The 20,674-nt window shown below is 36.2% G+C and overlaps 3 protein-coding genes across 9 annotated transcripts in view; 2 read left to right on the top strand and 1 right to left on the bottom strand.

Annotated features, from left to right (window-relative positions):
• The first annotated feature begins 533 nt into the window (after positions 1-533).
• Positions 534-6,453, top strand: LOC144475208 (superkiller complex protein 3). Its single transcript, XM_078190863.1, has 13 exons — positions 534-956; positions 1,028-1,398; positions 1,474-1,892; positions 2,189-2,656; positions 2,833-2,987; positions 3,373-3,508; positions 3,641-4,006; positions 4,074-4,395; positions 4,462-4,758; positions 4,859-5,116; positions 5,227-5,610; positions 5,774-6,035; positions 6,115-6,453. Exons 1-13 carry the CDS (start codon positions 631-633, stop codon positions 6,272-6,274), a joined length of 3,924 nt encoding a protein of 1,307 aa, XP_078046989.1. The 5' UTR covers positions 534-630; the 3' UTR covers positions 6,275-6,453.
• Positions 6,454-6,899: 446 nt separating this feature from the next.
• Positions 6,900-18,048, top strand: LOC144475207 (uncharacterized). 3 transcript variants are annotated; one of them, XM_078190860.1, is made up of 4 exons: positions 6,900-7,039; positions 7,223-7,304; positions 8,027-8,221; positions 13,112-18,048. In XM_078190860.1, the coding sequence occupies exons 2-4, from the start codon at positions 7,230-7,232 to the stop codon at positions 16,802-16,804; spliced, it is 3,963 nt and encodes a 1,320-aa protein (XP_078046986.1). In that variant the 5' UTR covers positions 6,900-7,039; positions 7,223-7,229; the 3' UTR covers positions 16,805-18,048. The 3 variants fall into 3 exon arrangements, with proteins under 3 accessions (XP_078046986.1, XP_078046988.1, XP_078046985.1); XM_078190862.1 differs by lacking the exon at positions 8,027-8,221; XM_078190859.1 differs by lacking the exon at positions 13,112-18,048 and having other exon boundaries at positions 8,027-11,951.
• Amph (amphiphysin) overlaps positions 17,698-20,674 on the bottom strand; it is a 29,544-nt gene continuing 26,567 nt past the window's right edge. For all 5 annotated transcript variants that reach the window (XM_078190864.1, XM_078190867.1, XM_078190868.1 and 2 more), the window contains one exon: positions 17,698-20,583. In XM_078190864.1, coding sequence (XP_078046990.1) covers positions 20,503-20,583 — 81 coding nt within the window. In that variant the 3' untranslated portion in view covers positions 17,698-20,502. The remainder of the gene's footprint in view (positions 20,584-20,674) is intronic.

The following is a 20,674-nucleotide window of genomic DNA, read 5'->3' on the forward strand; positions in this document are numbered from 1 at the left end:
CTACTCCTACATATTTTTAGGCCGCAACTCGATCCATTAGCGAGGGTTGGCATAGAAATTTTCTTTACTTCGATTGGCTGGCAATTCACTAATGAGACAGAGAGTAAACAAGAGAGCACGAAATCAGCACAACTACATTTAGAGCAAGTCACACTGACGAACGATGTAACACGAAGCACTCGGCGCGAAATTCGATTTTTTTAAAGAAGTTTTAAATAATAAAATCTGTTACTTGAAAACGTATTTACGAAGTCTATTTTTGCGTTCATATATTATTTAAAGAAACCATTTTACAACAGCACTGTTTCGCAGCCATTAACCTTAAGTAATTATCGATTTCAAATTAGATATAAACGATCGAAGTTTCGTCCGATTTAGAATTGATTAGAAATCCAGTGATACCGGAAGCACAGCGAAGTAAACAAGCTAGATTTCGTATCCATGTGCACAATTACATATATAGAATCTGACGAGTATTCTGTTTCTCTTTATCGTTCTCTTTCTACAGTAATTCCGCGAAACTGGATGCGCAGTAAAATGGTGGGGATGTGCGAGCCAGGTTAGAGCGCACAAAAATTGTGCAGGCGAGGACCCATATTTTCCATCATACATGTTCGTATTGTTGTAAACATGTCAGACGACGTAAAAGTAATTTTAAAGGAGGCTCGACAACTGTTTCGGCAGAATGAATATTCGGGCGTCATTAAGAAATGCAAGAAGATACTGAAGAATGACAAAAATAATTACAACGCGTTGATTTTAATAGCAGCCGCGATGAGAGAACTGGAAGAGTATAAGTCGCAAGTACCTTTGGTGCTGGAGAAGGCGGCACAAATCGAGCCGGACAATTCATTGGCTTGGCAAGGTTTGGTGGCCTACTATGAAAAAAATTTAAACAACGATGACTGTCGGAAAAAATTAATATTCTCCTGTTGCCAAATGTTGAAAACGGATAGGTATATATTATTATATTCCGTATAAATCTCTCACTTCTCTCCTTCAACTTAGGGTAATTTACTTCTTCCAGTACTTTTAAATTTTCACACGTTCTAAATAATATATTGGAGGCTTGTTTGCAAATAGAAGATGACGCAGTACTTACTAAATGCATTGAAAGTTTCTTGGAACTACAAAATAAATTAGATGATGAACAGATAAAGATGTTTTATGTAATGCTTGCAAAAATATTAATACATGGTTTCAACAAGCTATCAAGTCAGTTTCGAGATCTAATGGAAGAAGTTCTTTCACGTGTCATCAACTATGGTGAAACTGAGAATCGACAAAATTTCTATGAGAGATATTTGAGACTGCTGTATGATAATGATAAATCAGTTGCTTTACTGAAAGAAGCTATAAACATGCATCAAGAATTTCCTGACAACACTGTACCATTGGGTAATTGTAATCAACGTATTCTACTAAAATGAGCCGTTCAGACAGAAATATTTCATTAATTTTCTCTATTTGCAGAATACATATGTCTTATTTACTATGAGCAAAATATTTTTAACTATAATTACTACGATGATGTTAATATAACAGAATATTATGAATGCCTTAGAAAGTTAAACAAAGAATCGTATAAGACTGACATTGCTCAAGCAGTGCATTTAAAAAAGACAAATAATTTGTTTACGGCACGGCAAATATTAAAAAATGTACTCTCGACAAGACCAAGCCTTTTATACGGTTGGATTATATTAGGTGAAATAAGTTTTCAACTACATTGTTGGGAGGATGCAGAGAATGCAATGAAACAAGCCATGAAATTTCTAAATAACAAAATAAATGATGAATTATTGCATAAAATGGAGTTAATATTGATAGAATCAATGAGCAGAAGTAACAACGTACAGAAGTGGAAAACTGCTTTACAAAAGTGTGAAAATGTAAGGAATTATGTCATATTAAAATCTTAATATTATGATAAATCATATAAGTCTAATGATTTATTATTTAAGGTACCTGCGGATAATGAAACATTTTCAGTATTTAAACATCTTTTTAGTAAATGATAGGAGTTGAAATGCATAAGAAACATTCCCATTTTTGTTGAAAACTTTTGTTGAAATAGATCTTCATTGTTTTGCTGTGCCTAAATCTATAAAATAGCTTCTAGCATATCCATTGTATGTAGCTTATTATTATAATTTATTAAATTTACACTTTCCTTTTTCTTAATTAGCTTTTAAACAGACATCCTTCTACAGAAGCACAATTACTCCAAGCACGTATTCAAGTATTATTGGACGAACCCGATGTATCAACTACACTGGATAATTTGGAATCCCAAAAGGAAGCGAAAAATCAAGCGAATATCTTGAGAGCGTTATATTTCAAACAGCAAAAATTGCTCGAGTTTGCGGTAGAAACTCTGAATTTGACTCTGGAAGTGCCGGAAGCTTGGCTGCTTCTTGGTACCATACATTACGAAATGAAACAGTACAGCCACAGTTTAATGGCGTTTTTAAATGGCGTTACTGCGGATCAATATAGTTGGGAGTGTTTGGTTTATCTGGGACACTATTATCGCGAACACGGCAATGATTTGGAACGTTCGAGAAGGTGTTACGTGAAAGCACTACAAATTAATCCCAATTCTGAAGAAGGTGGGATTGGTTTAAGTACTGTATATAGGCTCCTTAAAAATTATGTGAGTACATTTACCTATTGTCCAGTCATTTACATCCTTACTCAAGTATCTTTTATCATATTTAATGCTTTCATGTCATTTAAACACAAAAATTCCAATTTAATTTGTCACTTAACAAATGAATCATATATTTGTGATTGAATGTTTGAATGAAAATAGAAATTTGCTGGTTACAGAGTTCAAATTTACAATTATTGGAAAATTTGACTGCAAACGATAGTGGTCCTAAATGGGCTTGGTTTCAACTTGGGAAACAATATCTGGATCAAGAAGATGGATTGCAAGCTATTAAAGCATTTCAACGTGTTATTCGAGCTGATCCTAACAGCAGGTATAAATCATATCATTTATCAGGTTTGTAAGATACAAATAACTCAAAGACATATATAACTATATTATTCATAACTTATTATTATATAAGTAGATGATGAAGTATCTTGTTTAATTTCATACTTCAATATAAACGGTTCCTGCTAAAGTTTATTTAAATTGACAGTACTTAATTTCGGCAGTAAGGTAAAATCAATTGACGCGCTATTAATTTTCTCTTAAAATATCGAAGAATTTAAATTCAATACTTTACGGCTTGCTTTTTGAATTAATCAATTGAACGAGTTGGTCTGGTACAAAGTCATACATGTATATCCAGGATATGATGATTGAATTCATCGTTCAATTATTATTTACTTAATTTAATAGTTCATCCATTTATATAGTCAAAATTGGGAAGCGTTAGGAGATGCTTATTTCATTCGGGGCGCTTATACATCAGCGTTGAGATCTTACGAGCGTGCGTTAGAATTATGTCCGACGTTATGGCACTGCCTAGCACAGCTTGCAACTATTAAACTAGTAAGTTCTATTAACACACATCTAAAATGATTGAATGTTTCTAAGCTCTTCTGAAGTCTGTTATTATTTTATGTATTATAAAAGAAGAAACAAATATTTTATGCTTTTCAAAGATTCTGCATTGTATTATAGATTTTGGAGCAGTACACGGAAGCAAAGAAAGATTTTGAGGATATATTACTGATTAAACCACAATACGTGCCTGCTTTGAAAGGATTAGCTGAAGTCTGCATAGCTTTGGCGAAAGAAAGTTTCTCTAAACAGTTTTTGGGTCGTGTTAACGATTATCTTCAACAAGCAGTAAATAGTTTGTCTTCAGCTATCGTCGAACGTAACGACTTGTCTTGCCTTTGGAAGTTGCTAGGCGATGCATCTTATAAAGTCGCTCTTTTACCAGAAAAGTACAATTATTTGTTCGTACCATCTAAACTGGTCAAAAACGATGACAGCGAAGGTGTTGTATGCTTGAAACGCAGAGATCTATTTCTATTATCCACGAGGAATGTGTTTGCATATTAATAACGTTACACCTTTCACAACTACTTTTAACGAATGCTTCAATTATAGATGTTACTGTTGCGCGGTGTCCATTTCTCCGCAATCGGCTTCTTTATGGCACGATCTAGCATCTTGCTATTTAATGCAGTTACATCTTGATCCAACTGTTAATCACAAAACACTCGCCAGTAAATGTCTCGCAGTTGGAAAACATGCTGTAAAATTGTGCTCGTCGACGTGGTTGCATTGGAACCTATTAGGAGTCATCTGTATGTCGCCGTACATAAAAAATTACGCATTAGCGCAACACTCCTACGTTATGGCAATTGACAAAGAATTGAACAATCCTGTGGTTTGGTGTAATTTGGGAACGTTATATTTACATATAGGTAAAAATTTCAATTCTTTTGCAAGGCAAGAAAATATAAAAGCCTATTATATATTTCTTATCCCAGGTGATTTGTACAAAGCGAACGAAGCTTACTCGCAAGCTCAACGCGCCGATCCTGCGTATATAAACAGCTGGATAGGACAAGCTATAATCGCAGAAATAATGTCTAGGAAAGAAGCTATGGATCTGTTTCGGCACTCCACGCAGCTCGGGTATCACGACGAAGCCGCGCTTGGATATGCCCATTGGGTTCTCACTGTTCTTTTAAGTACTGATATTGAAAAGAACGCTTCGTACACATTTATAATGGAAAACATGCATGCTTTATTTGTTGCCTCTGATGTCATGGATTGGTATTTGGGTGAGTGCGTTTCCTACTTTATCGGATTTTAGAACATGTATTTTACAAATAACATACTGGAAGACAAAATTCGATTGCATCATTAACTGTTAACTTTTAGAATATCACCCTGAAGATCGATACGCTCTAAATACGTATGGATTACTCTTAGAGAGGCAGAAGCTCTATAAATCGTCTGCCGAACGATTTGCTGCAGCTGTGCAAACAGACGTTGCCGAGGAAAAGGACGCGGTGTGCTTGAACTTAGGCCGTATTTTATTGCAACTCAAGAAGTATCCGGACGCTATAAAATTATTCAAGGCTATTAGAGGCACTAATTATAATTCACAATGCCACTTAGCATTATCTTTATACAAAGGTTACGATTCTTCATTTTTTTTTCATTGATTGCGTTATTTGATTTATTTATTATCGGGAAATTTCTAAGAACAATATTTCATAACTAACATAAGATTTTTTTATATCCAGCTGGAAGGTATGAAGAATCATACAATGCTTATGAAACAATACTTCATTCCTTCGCCAACACTGAAACAGAAAAAGCATATACATTATGCGCAATGGCTGCTATAGCGTATACCTTTCAGGGTGTACACGATGCCAAAACATTACTTTTCCAATGCATTCAAATTCAACCACCGGTTGTAACCAGTTTCCTGGCCGCTGCAGCGCTCGGCATATTACACGGAGACTTAAATTTAACCACGTTGATTCTAAATGAGTTGAAATCATATGAAAATGATCGCGAATATGGTCATCATGTTGCAAATTTAACAGCATACTTTTACCTAATTAAGAGTGACGTGAAAAGTGCTGTTGCTGCGCTCTCTAAAGCAATATTAAATTATCCTGGTACGTATTATGCACTGAATCGAGTTTTAAATAATAAGAGAATTGGTGGTGTTGTAAAAGATGTAAAGATGGTGATGTAAAAGAACAATATTTCTCCATTTCCAAATTTTCTTATTGCCATTTTAAAAACACTCGATTGAATATATCTAACTTTTAATTGCAGATGATGTAAAATACTGGATACAATTACTTAGAATTTTATCGGAAATTGATGTACAGTCGTTTAGTAGATGTGCACAAAAAGCACTGTTTCTCAATAGAAATATTGTAAATACAAATGCTGTGCACGTTGCCTGTGCATCGTCATTCAACTATTTCGCGCAAAACTCGGTATCAGATAGCATTAGATCTGTACAAAAACTTCTGTTCACTTACCCAGATTGCGTTGAAAGTTGGGCTACATTTATAGTAGCGTGTTTACCCAGGTATGTTTGAATTTACTTTTATTCTATAGTACTACATATAATAAATAAATATTATAATAATTCTAAAATTTGTTGTCAGGTCTTCTCACAAGAGCATTAATTGTAATGCCGAGTGGCTCGCAGAATTTATCTTATTAACCCAACGGAATCATAAATGTTCAAATTCGATGGTTAAATGGTTAGAGGATAGTAAAACAAAATTAACAGAGTACATTGATTTGAAAGAGATGTCACAATAGTTGTAAGCATAACTGTAGGTATTGTACGATGGTGTACAGCATATAATCTGCGACCAAAACCACGATTTTGAATAATTTTAAATAATAAATTATGTATGTAATACGATTATGCGATTTACTGTAATTAATTTCGAAAATATTTTCATATACAAAATTCAAATAAAAATTTATTTCAGATCTTACGATTTATTACGACCTTTGATTATAGAAATTAAAGTTATGTAATTTTAATAACATGTTTCACGTATTTCTTCCAGTTTTCCATAACTCTTCTTTTATCCGAAAATTTAAACGTTACATTATAAGTGACGATATAATATTTCACCCGAATCAAAATCATCTCGATCGAATTTAATTTCTTTTTCTTTCTACCATCTCATCTATTATAACTTTTTTTTCTACTTACATTTGGAATTTTATTGATTTTACGTGAGCGATATAGAGAGCCCCGTGCGAGGGCCTCTTTCAGGGTCAGCTGGAAAGTCGTCCCTCGACATTGCTGGTCGGCTTGCCCCACAACATAACCTAAATCATTCAGAAACGTAAACACTGTGCTCATAGAGTGAGAGTGGAAAATAGGAGGGAAATCTGGCTTGAGAGGCTGGTTTGGAAGGCTGGCTAGTTGCATGAACTGGCCGAATTGGTCACAAACAAAGTGCGATTTCAAAGTATTCAAAGATTCAATAGTATTTGGCAAGTGTTCAACATTTCGACTTGAGATTTGCATGGAAAATTGCGCGGTCTCGTCCCATCTCTGTTTACATCGTACGTATTTTTGTGATAATTTCTAATAAATATATTAAAATTTGTATAATTATTTAAAATGATTATTCCACATGCAGATTTTTGTATATTAACTTGGAAGTAGTATGCTCTTTAATATTGCTTGACAAAAAATTTGAATTAGTACGTGTAAATATTTATTTTCATATAAACGTGATTTCGCAGGGGTAAAATGGCTCGAGTTTGCGTGTACGAACGTTCAGTTACTTCTATCTTAACGGATGTATCCTTTTACAAAAATTTGAATGTGAGTACAATATATGTATATACACATTATATCTTTATTTTTTATATGTAATTTTTTCATGTCATCTGTATTATTTCATAACTGTTTTGTAATTATATTTATTATAATAATTGTTACATCAAATGTACAAACTTAAATTAGTTGTATAAACCTCAATTGCTGAAACATGAATATTATTCTTTCAAAATAGATTCAATATTTAGAGTACACCGTTACAGTGATTTAAATATCAAATTTAATATGAGTACTCTTCTATTATGTAGTTAATGCCTACATAATTCTAAAAAGTGAGAAATAATATAACAATCTTCTTAAATTCGTCTAATATCTTCGCTGTTGGTATTTTATCGATTCATTTTTTGTCACAAATGCATGAAATTCGCAGTCACCTCTGCCTGGGCTCATTAGTTATTCATTTTTTCATTATTGCTTGTCCGATGTTAAGCATTTGCTTGAGCTTTCATAAAAGTCGTGCAAAACGGCTGGAGAATTATCCGGTAAACAATTTCTTATGAATTTAATAGCAGAGATTTGTGCCAAACAACGAGCGCGATCTGTTTCCGTTTATTGGACGAATTTGCCACAGACGCCTTGCCAAATACAGACCAAATTCAAGCCAAACTTTGTAGTGTTGTCACATCTCTCTATGCGAACAACGTGACTTCATCAAACAATACGTTTCGCTACAAAGTTCTGTGAAGATTTCGTACATTTGCTTTCAGCATATTGCAGCTAGGCAGTCGATCAAACGAGAACCAAGTGAAACAGATGACGGTTGTCAGGACGACACCTTGTCATTGACAAATACCAATTCAGAGATTGCTACAACAGTTGAAACGGTTGTTCAGGAGACGCAACTACTGGAGGATGCAATAAATACAGAATATAAGCTTGTATTATCCGAGGACTGCGCCGACGTAGGTATATCGGACGTGTGCGTTATCGATACGCGGAAGCGTAAACGTTTAACATTTGAGAATTTAAATGTATCCGAGAAAAGAGCCAAGATTGGATCCGAGTCTCCGGAACCGCGCAAAACAGCAATAGAATGTGGCGTGTGTTTCTTAAAATTCGAGTCATTGGAAGCATTAAAAATTCATACAGATATTCAAACTGAGGTGACCGAGCCTTATTGTGACAAATGTCATACGGTTTGCAAATCACCTTATTTTTTAAACGATCGGAAATGGGTGTGTAGGCGTAAAAACAACTTATCCAACACCGGAAGGGTATTATTTTACTGCCGTTTCTGCAAGGATAAATACAGAACGAAATCAAAATTACAATGCCATGTGTTCCATAACCACGGTAAATTGTTACCATGCTCCGCAGAGAAATCTGTTAATCGCGGTGAAACTGATAAGCCTAGCAAAATTAAAGATATCGACAGTACCGATAAAACTAGCGAAACTGACCAGGGAAAGACCAGGGAAACCGATAATACCAAAACAACTGGTAAAATTGATGACACCATTGAAAGTTCTTCCGTACAGCAGAACGAAAATGATAAAACCCGCTCTTCTGCCAGAAAAATTAGACAAACGTCTATGACTCGATTCCTTTCAGGGTACACTGGAGTAATAACAGATGCTTGTTCGAACAAAGTTTATACTTCGAAAAAAGCGGAGCCTGCGCAAAATCGAACAATAACAGAGAAAATTGATTATTATATTAATACCCCGCGAAGAGCTGGAAACAGATCGTTAATCAAAATACGCATAGATTACGACACGATGACGAGATTCGGTAAAAATATAAAAGCTGAAATAAAGGATGAACCCAACGCTTCACCAAATTACAATACTCGACATGTGACAAGAAGCAGCCTTAAACAATTTTCAGACGATTTAAATACTACTCCTGTGATCCAAACTCCTAGAAGAATTAATACGCCTAGAGAAAAACCCAAGCATCGATTGTCGGAAGAGGAACTGAGGGCAAAATTCAAATGTAAAGACTGCAAGCTTAATTTAGTTAGATGCGACGCGGTCAAGGAAAAAGAAACAGCTGCTGACCGAAAAAGAGTATATATTTCATTAGTCAAGATAGAGGAACTTAAAAAGGTAAAAGATAAAGAATCGTTCCAGTGTTCAGAGGTACTTGATGCATCTCAGGAGGTCACAAGAGCCAATTCGCGTACGCTGTTCCGGTGTAAAGTGTGCAAGAAATGCTTCTCCTGGAAGAAAAATTTACGCAAACATTTCGAGCTGCGCCACGTGTTCTTCAAATCGTGCATATGCGACGCTGAGTGCAAAACTAAAGTTGAATTGCAGAGACACTACGTGAACAAACACGGTTGTTTCAAGCACATGTGGTGCTGCGTGTGCTTTAAGAGGTTCTCGTCGCTAGCGATATTGAGGCAGCATCTCGTACTGCACTGCTTTCAAGTTCTGCTACCAAAAGGCAAGAAACAACGCAACAAGGGAATGGTCAAGTGTAGGATGCCTTGTAAGAAGAGCTCGTGCAAGGCTTGCGGCAAGCGATATTGGTTGAAGTCCTGTTTGAAGGAGCACCAAAGGGTGTGTACTAAAATGTTGGCGAGAGAAAAGCAAAACGTTTCTAACGCCGTAAAAGCGAATCTTACATTGGACGACGCGAACATTGAACTGGACGCGTCACAGCCTAACATAAGACTGATCGACGATGAATATTACAGCGTGGAATCGTCGTCATTGGATCCGTCAAAGAGGATCGCTTATGCAAATGGATACAACATAGACGGTTCCGGCATCAACAAATCCAAATTGACCTGCACCATTTGCAGGATGCGTTTTCGAAACTTCAGAAACTTATGCATACATGAACAGTCCTACTCCAAGACCACCTCGTATATTTGCACTATCTGTAACACCGCGTTCAGCACGCTAGCAATACTGAAACACCATTACAGATTCACTCACACGGTCGACGTTGTTCAAAACTACAAGTACTACTGCACATTCTGCGCCCAGGGCTTTATGAAGAAGGAAAGGGTTCAGATTCACAGGGCACACTTTCACGCTGGTCAGATATCCTTTGTTAGAAAGCCGTGGTTGACGAGTGGCCAAATCTTGGAGGTGACCAAAGTGTGCAGAGTGTGTCATCTGGTGTTCGAGTCCAGCGAACAGTTCACCCAACATAGCATGTTCTACTACAAGGGCCAAATGTTCACGTGCACGTACTGTAGTGAGACTTTTTACGGAATGTATATGCTGCGTAATCACATTAAATTAGAACACAAAGATGGAGATACGAAGAAACAATATACATACATGTGTAACATTTGTAGTGAGGGCTTCAATTCGGAGTCACACTACCATGCGCATAAATCCCATGTGCACTCGGTCTTGGATGTTAAGATACCACAGCATCTGGAAGATCATAATTACGTTGAAATGTCTGGAATCGCAGAATCGATAAACGAACCGATTCGGAAATACAACTGTGATATTTGCTACACGAGTTTCATAACTGAAGAAGACATGCGCCAGCACAAGATGGAGTCTCACAAAGCACACTTTCATTCGAAGACCAGCGCTCCTCAACATGATAACAGCAATCAAATATTCGCATATAAATCTACTGGAGCTTCTGGAAACGTTACAGACACTTTTGTCTGTACTATTTGTAGTATGAAGTTCGAAAATTTGGAAAAATTAGAATTTCATTTCGCGGAATACTCGAACGAAGGCTCGTACAATTGCTTAATCTGCGACCGTCACTTCTCAGAGCTACGTTGTCTAGAGATCCACAAGTTGAATCACACGAATTTGAATTTCATTCTGTCTAAATATCACTGTCCCGTGTGCCGTGAAGGATTCGCGAATAAGATCAATGTTTGGATGCACACGATGCATTTCCACAGAAGCGTGGCAGTCGAGCAAATAAAAGACAGGGATGTTCAAAAAGCATTATTGCTAAATGAGATAACTGTTAAGTTGAAGACGATTTTAAATAGTCAACCGAAAAGAAAGTCTAATAGTCGATCGAAAAGAAAGCCTACGTGTTTTAAATGTCTGTCAACATTTAATACTGCGAGGGCTCTGAAAGATCACGCGGCTCGCTACACCTATGAAGGATCCTACGGCTGCGAGAAGTGCGGTAGAAAATTCCGGTTTGCGAAGCTACTGAGTGAACACATGAGGAAACATGCTATTAGCATCGATCGTCTGAAGTTCTCGTGTCCTTTTTGCGACGATAGATTCGGCAATTCGATAGCTAGGTATCAGCATGTCGTTCATCTTCATTGGAATGACATTTGGGAGGGCCGGGTTCCTAGTCTCACGATACGGAATGATCCCGAAACTGGTGTCGACTTGACACCAATCTTTGGTGAATCTTTTGATGCAATCTGTTCTATGAATGAAAGTAGTGACATACAAGAATCCTCAGCAGCAATTGATCCTCTGGCAATTAATGATATGTCAACTCAAGAGGAGACACAAACTGAAAATACGGATGTAAAGGCTTCGTACGAGAATTGTCCGTTCTGTGATGTCAGATGTTCATCGTTGACGTCGTTCATGGCACATCTGAAAAACGAGCATGATCAGAAACCCAAGACAATCGTATATAACCCGTGTTCATCTTTGCTAAAACACGGCAATCACCTGACCATTAACATCTTCCTTGTAAATAAGACACAAGTCGCGTAACAAGGCTGCAGTTGATCATCCCTCAAAGGAAAACGCCGATGACATGAAGTTGTTTGGGAAGCAATGGTGAATGCTGCCGAACTAATCGAGGAATAGGACGAATCTGAGCCGCCTATCACACTAACTAATTATGACGAAACAGTATTAATGCCCGCACTAATCTGACAGACTGTTTACAGCAAGTTGGGGATCAAAGTTTTTGTTCACAAGACGTTTGTTTCTTACTTTTGAAAAATATGCATTTGGTAAAGACACTTGACTTGAGTATAGAAAGATTGAGTTGTTTTTTGACACTTTACCAACCGCTAGGGGTTTAATATAATATGTAATACTTTTTATATAATGATACTCATCAATGATACTCAACAGTAGGCGAAGTGTAAACTTTTGTAATAAGTGTATATAATAATGAATGTAGTTACATTACCATTTTATTTTATATCGCTTAACTACGCAAATAACTGTTGAATGGTGGAAGTGTGGAAGACAGATCTGAATGTACCGTCGACTTCTGTAATCGTTCTGTAAATCGTTAGTTGACGCTAAATCGAGTATAAAGTATTATAGGATTCTAGACCGGTGGATTTTCCAGACCGGTATACCCACTAAGAACCTAACCACCCTTCAATCTAGATGTTCAGTCGCCTCACAGTATTGTCGTCGCTACATTGCCTTAACCACTTGCACTATGACTGCTTTCATACTGCGTTGATTAGCCCCATACTTGTCTTTAATATTTTCCTTAATAAGACCAGATAATTTTTGCTTTTTGTACTGTCTTTGTTTACTTGAAATATTTTGGATTTCCAGTTAAAATGACTCCGACTGCAAAGCGTTAAGAGGATGGTTGACACACTTTTTACCATTCCTATTTTTTTCGACTGTTTTGCGTGCGTCTTTTCCTAATCTTTAAGATGTCTCTTCTTATCTCCTTATGCCGCGAATGTAATTTTTCAATAAAGTCTTCGTTTCCTCTTCTAATTTTTCTATATACCGGACCAATTTCCAGAGCTATGTTCGACACTGTCTGGACCCAGTCCCCCAAGTCGTGCATAGTTCGTTATCGGTTCTTTTAAATTCGGTATAAAAATCCAGAAAAACAGCCATGTCCAGTAAGAATTTGGGAATTGCGTGTGTTTGGTTATTCAACAACGTTTGTATATTTGTTTTCAGCCTGCTACGATTGGGTTGCACATCAAGCAAGAGCTAATATTTGATACGGATAACAATTGTCAGGACAATAATTTGCCGTTGATGGATACCGACGTCGATATCGTTGAAATAATTGACCAGGGGACGCAACCGTTGGACAACGTGAATAATAAAGAGAACGAGCTCGTACTATCCATGGACCGGGTTGATGCGTATCTGTCAAGCAGAACAGGAAAGCGTAAACGTTTAGCGTCTGAGAAAGATGTCTGCGTTAGTTCTAAGTCACCAAAAATAATCGAAACAACGACGGAAGGTTTCTTAAACTTCAATCCATCGAAGACATTCAAAATTCATACGGATTATCTTTGTAACAAATTTCATACAGTATGTGAACCACCTCATTCGGTAGATGATCGCAAACGGCTGTGTACATGCAAAAAGGGGACTCGCAGCTCTACATCATTTCTCTGTTCCTTCTGTAAGGCACAGCATGCGGAGAAATTAGATTTAGATTGTCAAGTGTACCATAAGCATAATAGATCGTCACCTTGCTCTACTGAGATATTTGAAGATCATAATGAAAGTAATAAACCTAGAAAAGATAGAAAAATTAGGAAAACTAATGAAACTAGTGCAAGTGATAAAAACAGCCGATTGTCAGGTGATAATATAACAAGTACTGTACAGCAACGAAAAAATGATAATACCAGAAAAGTAAAACAAACAACTGCGACCGAGTTCGTTATAGTAATAGATGATGATGATTCTTCGAAGGAAATTGATACTGCAACGGAAAAATTAGCGGCACCCGATTTTCAAGAAGTTAGAAGAAGGATTGTAACTAGACGAAACGCAGCAAAGAACACAGAAAAAGTTGATCTATATCGGAAAACTCTGAAGAAGCAGATTAGACAAAAGGAAACGGTAGCAAAATCACTTTCCCCTTCCGCCAATAAGAAAACTTTGATTGCCACTGAAAGCTCTACGCCGAATGGCAACGCTGCAGAGGAAAATATGACGAAGATCTCGTCGAATAAGAACATAGAAATTGTAGTGGAAGATGAACCTGTAGATTTTACGTTACAAAATTTCAACCCTCAAGATGTAACAACAAATAGTTTTAAGCAATTAAATAATGACATACGCATAGATTCCAACGAATTAACGAGGTTCTTGAAAGACATAAAAGTTGAAATAGTGGATAAAATCAACCGCATCACGTTAGAAAAATACGATTCAAAATCCGCAACAAGAAAGATGAATAAACAAAAACCGAAGCGTCAATTGATCGAAGAGGAATGGAGGGCCAAATGTAAGGATTGTAAAGTTATCTTAGTTAGATGCGACTTGGCCGTTAAAATAAAAAGGAACGAAACAAATGCAGAAACGTGGCGAGAGAAGGTGAATGTAAAAAGAAAAAAATCTCCACCAGAAGAACCATTCCAGTGTTCAGAGGTACTTGATGCATCTCAGAAGGTCACAAAACCCAATTCGCATTCGTTGTTACGGTGTAAAGTGTGCAACGACTGCTTCTCCTGGAAGAAAAATTTACGCAAACATTTCGAGCTGCGCCACGTGTTCTTCAAATCGTGCATATGCGACGCTGAGTGCAAAACTAAAGTTGAATTGCAGAGACACTACGTGAACAAACACGGTTGTTTCAAGCACATGTGGTGCTGCGTGTGCTTTAAGAGGTTCTCGTCGCTAGCGATATTGAGGCAGCATCTCGTACTGCACTGCTTTCAAGTTCTGCTACCAAAAGGCAAGAAACAACGCAACAAGGGAGAGGTCAAGTGTAGGATGCCTTGTAAGAAGAACTCGTGCAAGGCTTGCGGCAAGCGATATTGGTTGAAGTCCTGTTTGAAGGAGCACCAAAAAGTGTGTGCTAAAATGTTGGCGAGAGAAAAGCAGTTGCAAAACGTGTCCAAGTTAGGTTTGATCGACAAGCATTCTTATAGAACAGAATCACTGTCAACGAAACGATCAAAGACGACAAGACACGTCAGAGACTGTTCCGGCATTGATAAGAAGATACCCTATTGTACTACATGCGGCAAGCATTTCAGAACGTTTCGAAAATTGTGCGCGCACAAACGGATCTATTCGAAAACCGCCACGCATGTTTGCGGTATCTGTAACACAGCGTTCAGCACGCTCACGATATTGAATCACCATCATAGATCGACCCACGTGGTCGACGTTGTTCAAAAATACAAGTATTACTGTACGTTCTGCGCTCAGGGCTTTATGATCAAGGACAACGTTCAGATTCACACAACGCACTTTCATGCTGGTCAGACGTCCTTCGTGCCAAAGCCATGGTTGACGAGAGGCGAAAATTGGAAGGTGACCAAAGTGTGCAGAGCGTGCCATTTAGTGTTTGACTCCAGCGAACAGTTCATTCAACACAATATGTTCTACTACAAGGGTCAAATGTTCACCTGCACGTTCTGTAACAAGACTTTCTACGGAATGTATATGCTGCGTAATCACATTAAATTAGAACATGATATAAAGAAACAGTACACGTACACGTGCAATATCTGCAGCGAGGGTTTCACTCTGGAGTCGCATTACTATGCGCACAAGTTGCATGTGCAACATACGGTTTCGAATGCAGAATCAACGAACAGACCTAGTCTGAAATATAACTGCGATATTTGTCATATGATTTTCACAGCTAAAAAAGACCTGCGCCAGCACAAGATGGAGTACACCGATGACGGCGATTATCATTGCTCCTTTTGTACCAGAAAATGTCTTACAAAAGTTATCCTCCACAAGCATGTGAGTTTGTCTCATACGTTCTCCAATTTCACCGATCGTTGGAAGTGTCGTTACTGCGACGAGGTGTTATCCTCGTGTACTGAAATCGAGCCTCACGAAGCACATTTTCACCCTAAACTCAACGGCTCACAAGATGACAGTAGCGATCAAATAATCGCGAATCAAAACACAGAAGTACCCGGAGACGTTGCACAAGTTTTTTGCACCATTTGCGATGTCAAATTCGAAAGCTGGCGAAAATTGATTCATCATTCAAAGGAATACTTCACCGCAGGCTCGCACATGTGCTCAATTTGTAATCACAAGTTCGCAGAATTACATCAACTGGAGGTTCACAAGTTGAACCACACGAATTTGAACTTCGTCCTGTCCGAATATCACTGTCCCGTGTGCCGTGAAGGATTCGCGAATCAAGTTGACGTCCGGATGCACACGATGCACTTCCACGCGAATACGCCGAGAGAGACACAGTCTGCGCTGGTTTCCAACAGCCCACTGAAAAAAGAATTAACTTGTCCTGTTTGTATGGTGAAGTTTAATGATTCGAAGTCTATGTACTCTCACAGAGTTCGATACATGAACGAAGGATCCCACGTTTGCCATCGGTGCGATAGGAAGTTTCGGTCCGCGTCGCAGCTGAATAATCATCTGAAGAAACATACCCTGGACAGCGCTCATCTGAAGTATTCGTGCCCTTGGTGCGACGAGAAATTCTCTACTTCGTTGTCTAGTTATCAGCATATCGTTCATATTCACTGGAAGAACAAGGAGGGTAGGGTTACTTATCTTAAGAAGGATGATTCTAGAGCTGCTGTTGGGCTGTTACATGACGACGACTATGACACGCTGTCGGATCAGTCGTTTTCCTCTACGGATGCTGAAATTGTTCATACAACCAGCAATGTGCAATTAATACAGTTAGAGTAAAAAATGGTTAGCAACAAGTAATTATTGTATACACACCTTAACAGTAAATACAGAACTGATCTTGTAAGTCCGAAGGTTTTGTACGAGACTCGTCTGAAAAATGAGCATAGTGAACGTGTTAACAGCTTAAAACATCGAAAACATCGATGTAGTGGAAATAATTTAGGAAAAAGAAGGTGGATTCTGTTAAACAGATCAGGGTGATTTAGGTAATTCCCTAACTACTGCCTAACTCATATTATTACTAAAACGAATTTACATAATTATACGAAATTATATATCACATTATTGTGTTGTACGCTATAATATTTTACATTTATGATATTTTCACACTCCGAACATTGATTCATTGTTGTTTATAATCTACACTGTAGTGTCACGCATCAGCTAGTAACGTTTGAATTGATTTTTTCTGCACTTTTTGTCAATAATGTCAATTTACTATTTATTACTTGTGAATTTTACATACTGCAATCTAGATCATAGTGCTCTTACTTGTCTTGATAGTTAGGGCAGTAAAACTATCTCCATTATAAAATTTAAATTGTTTCGCAACTATTGATAATATGTAACGTAAAAAATTAGTGAAACCTTCGAGACACGTATTAGACGGTCGAAGCTATTCGCGTCGCAGCAGAATATAAAACGTACTTTAAATAATCATTTGTACATATTTTACTAGATTAAATTACATAAATATCATCTTTAATTTAGTTTTCATGAGTTTTTTTACAATCCTTATAAAGTAACAGGAGAGAATTCGATGGACCAACGTGGGACAGGTGTTTTTCTAGGTTTTTGTAGTAAACGAAAAACAGATTCGATTCATTAAAGACTTATACTACAAACCAATAATTGTTTATTATAATCGTTTTCAATCGAAAAGAACAATGAAAGCGGTAAAAGTATATATTTGCATTATAGTTTATATTAAGGTTATAAAGATATGACTGTTTTCTGGTCAGTTAAATAAAACAACAAGACATAAAAATGACAAATAATATAACAATTGATTGCTCCACTGCTACACTAAGTTTTCAGACCTCACTAGTTTTTATTACAGGGGTGCATTAAAAATTCTAATAAATATAGACAGTTATTGCTTGTACGTTACATTAATTAATAAATACAATAGTAAAGAAGACAAGTAGCGATCACATTATAAAATATATTCTCTATTTAATATCGTCGATGATATTTTAAAAGAAAACATACCTATCGTATCATTTGATGCTTTTTTTCTATTAGTTTTTAAAAAATGTAGTAAAATAGGTATAATTTTTCGTACAGACTACACATTACGATATGACGTTTTTGATTATTAGTTACATCGTTATTACTACTTCGCAAACTTTCTGTGTGTTTCGTTTTCATAATTCAGAAAGAATGATACGGTCGGTTTACTGCTTATCTTCTTTAAGTCAATTAAATGCATTTGCTCATTACTCCAACAAATTTCATAGATTATATTAGTACCGTTAACAGATCTATGTTCCAGTAATTTGTGTTACTTGTATTATTGCTTGTTTAAAGATAGAGATCCCCCGGGTTTTGAACGTGTACTGGAGAGAGATATACGCGGGCACATATGTGTACATGTGTAGCTAATACACGCGTAATGGGGGATCTCTAATTTAAGACACTGTTACATGGTAGAGTCATTAACAATATCGCATTATTGGTGTAAAGAATACTGCATCATATTGGCACATTTCATGCTTTTGATACATGTTAGAAATTTTCAATTTTTGTATAATTTAACACGTGAACTGATAATAAATAAGTAAACAGTTTTTATGCTTCGCTTCGTATTTCTGTAAAAAATATAGACGGTATAATAAAACAAGAAAATGACGTTCAATCGAGAGCAGTATTTAAAAAAAAGAAAGATCTTGTTTCAAGCATTTAGAATTGTTCAGAGAACAAGTGTTTATTCAAGAATTAATGGAATGTGTACTTAATTGAATTAAACGTAAACTGTACTCATATTGTCGAAGCGAAGCATGTTATGCTGCGTTGTATTACAAGAAAATGTGTACTCAGAGTGTGTCAATTTTTCTTGTACACAGAATTTAACAATTATCCGTAAAACGCTTCTTTACGCTCAAGAAGAAAGACAGTGCAGCGACATATTTTTACGTTTGAACACTATTAATTAAATACATTTTTTTTCAATTTTCTTTTACATTTTGTTGGTCCACTTTATAAAATATAAATATACGTCCGTTTATCATCGTTATAAATATCGTAATTATACAATAATAAAATATTAATCAACATTATGGTTCTCATTATATGTATATCATGCACCTGTAATACTTCATAAACAAGCATATTATTTGTCTATAAGTTTCGATTCGTACATGGGGTTAATTGTTAGTGTCACAATGGATCAATCTTTCAACCATAAAATTTTTTCATTTATAAAATAAACAATCCAACTTTCCTACATTCTGTATGTCTCAGATCAATTACATAAAATAAAAAGGACACACTCGGTGGAAGCTGAAATTGGTAGACTCTTTGTACTACTCTTTATATATATTAGTACATTGTTTGTAACGCTGTGATTTGTTTATGGAAGGTCTGTTGTAAGATTTTCATTCCAAACCAATCTGTATAACATGTATCGATTTGCATTATTCATTTTTTTTTTTGGACCATTAGCATACTACAATTTTTCGTTTTCGTTGCGCGCGCGAGCGGGTACAATGACACTAATACTGATTTTTATTCATCATTGTCATTATACCATTCGAAATACTTTTATTACCAATCACATGCTTTACCTCGTACTTCAAATACACACACGGAAGATTCGGTTCTCCTCCAAAAAAGAAAAAAAATGTGTATATCAGATTTCGTGACCAAACCTTTTTAATATGTATATCATTAATAAAACATATAGTAGACAGTTCATATTTTCTTTTTATATAAAAATCCATACGACAAGATTTTCATTGTGTTCTGTTTGGCTCGATATACGAATGTACTCCAAGTTGTTCAACTGGGTAAAAAATTTAACGCATTATCTACATTACCTAGTCCTAAATTTTCATGTAACACGTGCAAACATCGTAACTTCATAATACATGAATGCAGATTGGCAATTGATGTTTAAGATTCGATAATAATCCCCTGTAGAAAAAAAGGTATTTACAGAGGACTCTTAACCATTATATTAATTCTTAATAATAATTTCAGTGGCCACAAAGTTATTCCATAAAATATTCCTAAATTGTATAATTCTATGTACAATTTCATAAAATAATATTAATTTAATATATAGATTTTTTTATATTATAATATTGCATGACGTATTACAATATATTATTTAATTACTTATATTATTTAAATATTTCATTCAATTATTAATGATGCGTGTTCGTGTGCATCAGATATGAGAGAATAAATTCCATATTACAGACAATGAATGTTGGCACAGACAGTGGCTGGGTTAAGGCATTTTAGGGTGTTTAATTTTTCTTCACAGTACCCTCCAGCGTAACTATCTTTATCACACCCTCTTTCCTTCCCCCAAAGTCCCCCATTGTATTTTCTTTTATTTTCATTTCTACATATACAATACCTCGGATGACTGTGTGTGTGACTCTCACTTTTTAATATTGAATCTATTCTTAAAGAATACGCTGTTTCAGTGAGCATTGGAGTGTAATTAGTTGGATTTGGTAAAACTCTCACAGCGGTTTTGTGAAATTCGCTGGGAACATCCCCTTCTCGTCCGTACCTTCCTTGATACCCATTAACCAACCTTGCTCCTAAAGTAACAAAATGTTTAGCTTTATTTCAAAGTATCATTATCATCGACGCTATCGTGTAATATCAAAAGATAAATTAAAAAAGAAAACA

This window comes from Augochlora pura, chromosome 9 (assembly GCF_028453695.1).
Source record: "Augochlora pura isolate Apur16 chromosome 9, APUR_v2.2.1, whole genome shotgun sequence".
Lineage (NCBI taxonomy): Eukaryota > Metazoa > Arthropoda > Insecta > Hymenoptera > Halictidae > Augochlora > Augochlora pura.

Excerpts from the sequence above, each read along its gene's own strand:
- LOC144475208 (XM_078190863.1), top strand. The coding sequence starts at position 631 with ATGTCAGACGACGTAAAAGTAATTTTAAAGGAGGCTCGACAACTGTTT. Across the intron at positions 4,007-4,073 it reads ATCTATTTCTATTATCCACG|AGATGTTACTGTTGCGCGGT; the intron begins AGGAATGTGTTT and ends TGCTTCAATTAT. Across the intron at positions 4,759-4,858 it reads TGTCATGGATTGGTATTTGG|AATATCACCCTGAAGATCGA; the intron begins GTGAGTGCGTTT and ends GTTAACTTTTAG.
- LOC144475207 (XM_078190859.1), top strand. The coding sequence starts at position 7,230 with ATGGCTCGAGTTTGCGTGTACGAACGTTCAGTTACTTCTATCTTAACG. Across the intron at positions 7,305-8,026 it reads CCTTTTACAAAAATTTGAAT|CATATTGCAGCTAGGCAGTC; the intron begins GTGAGTACAATA and ends ATTTGCTTTCAG.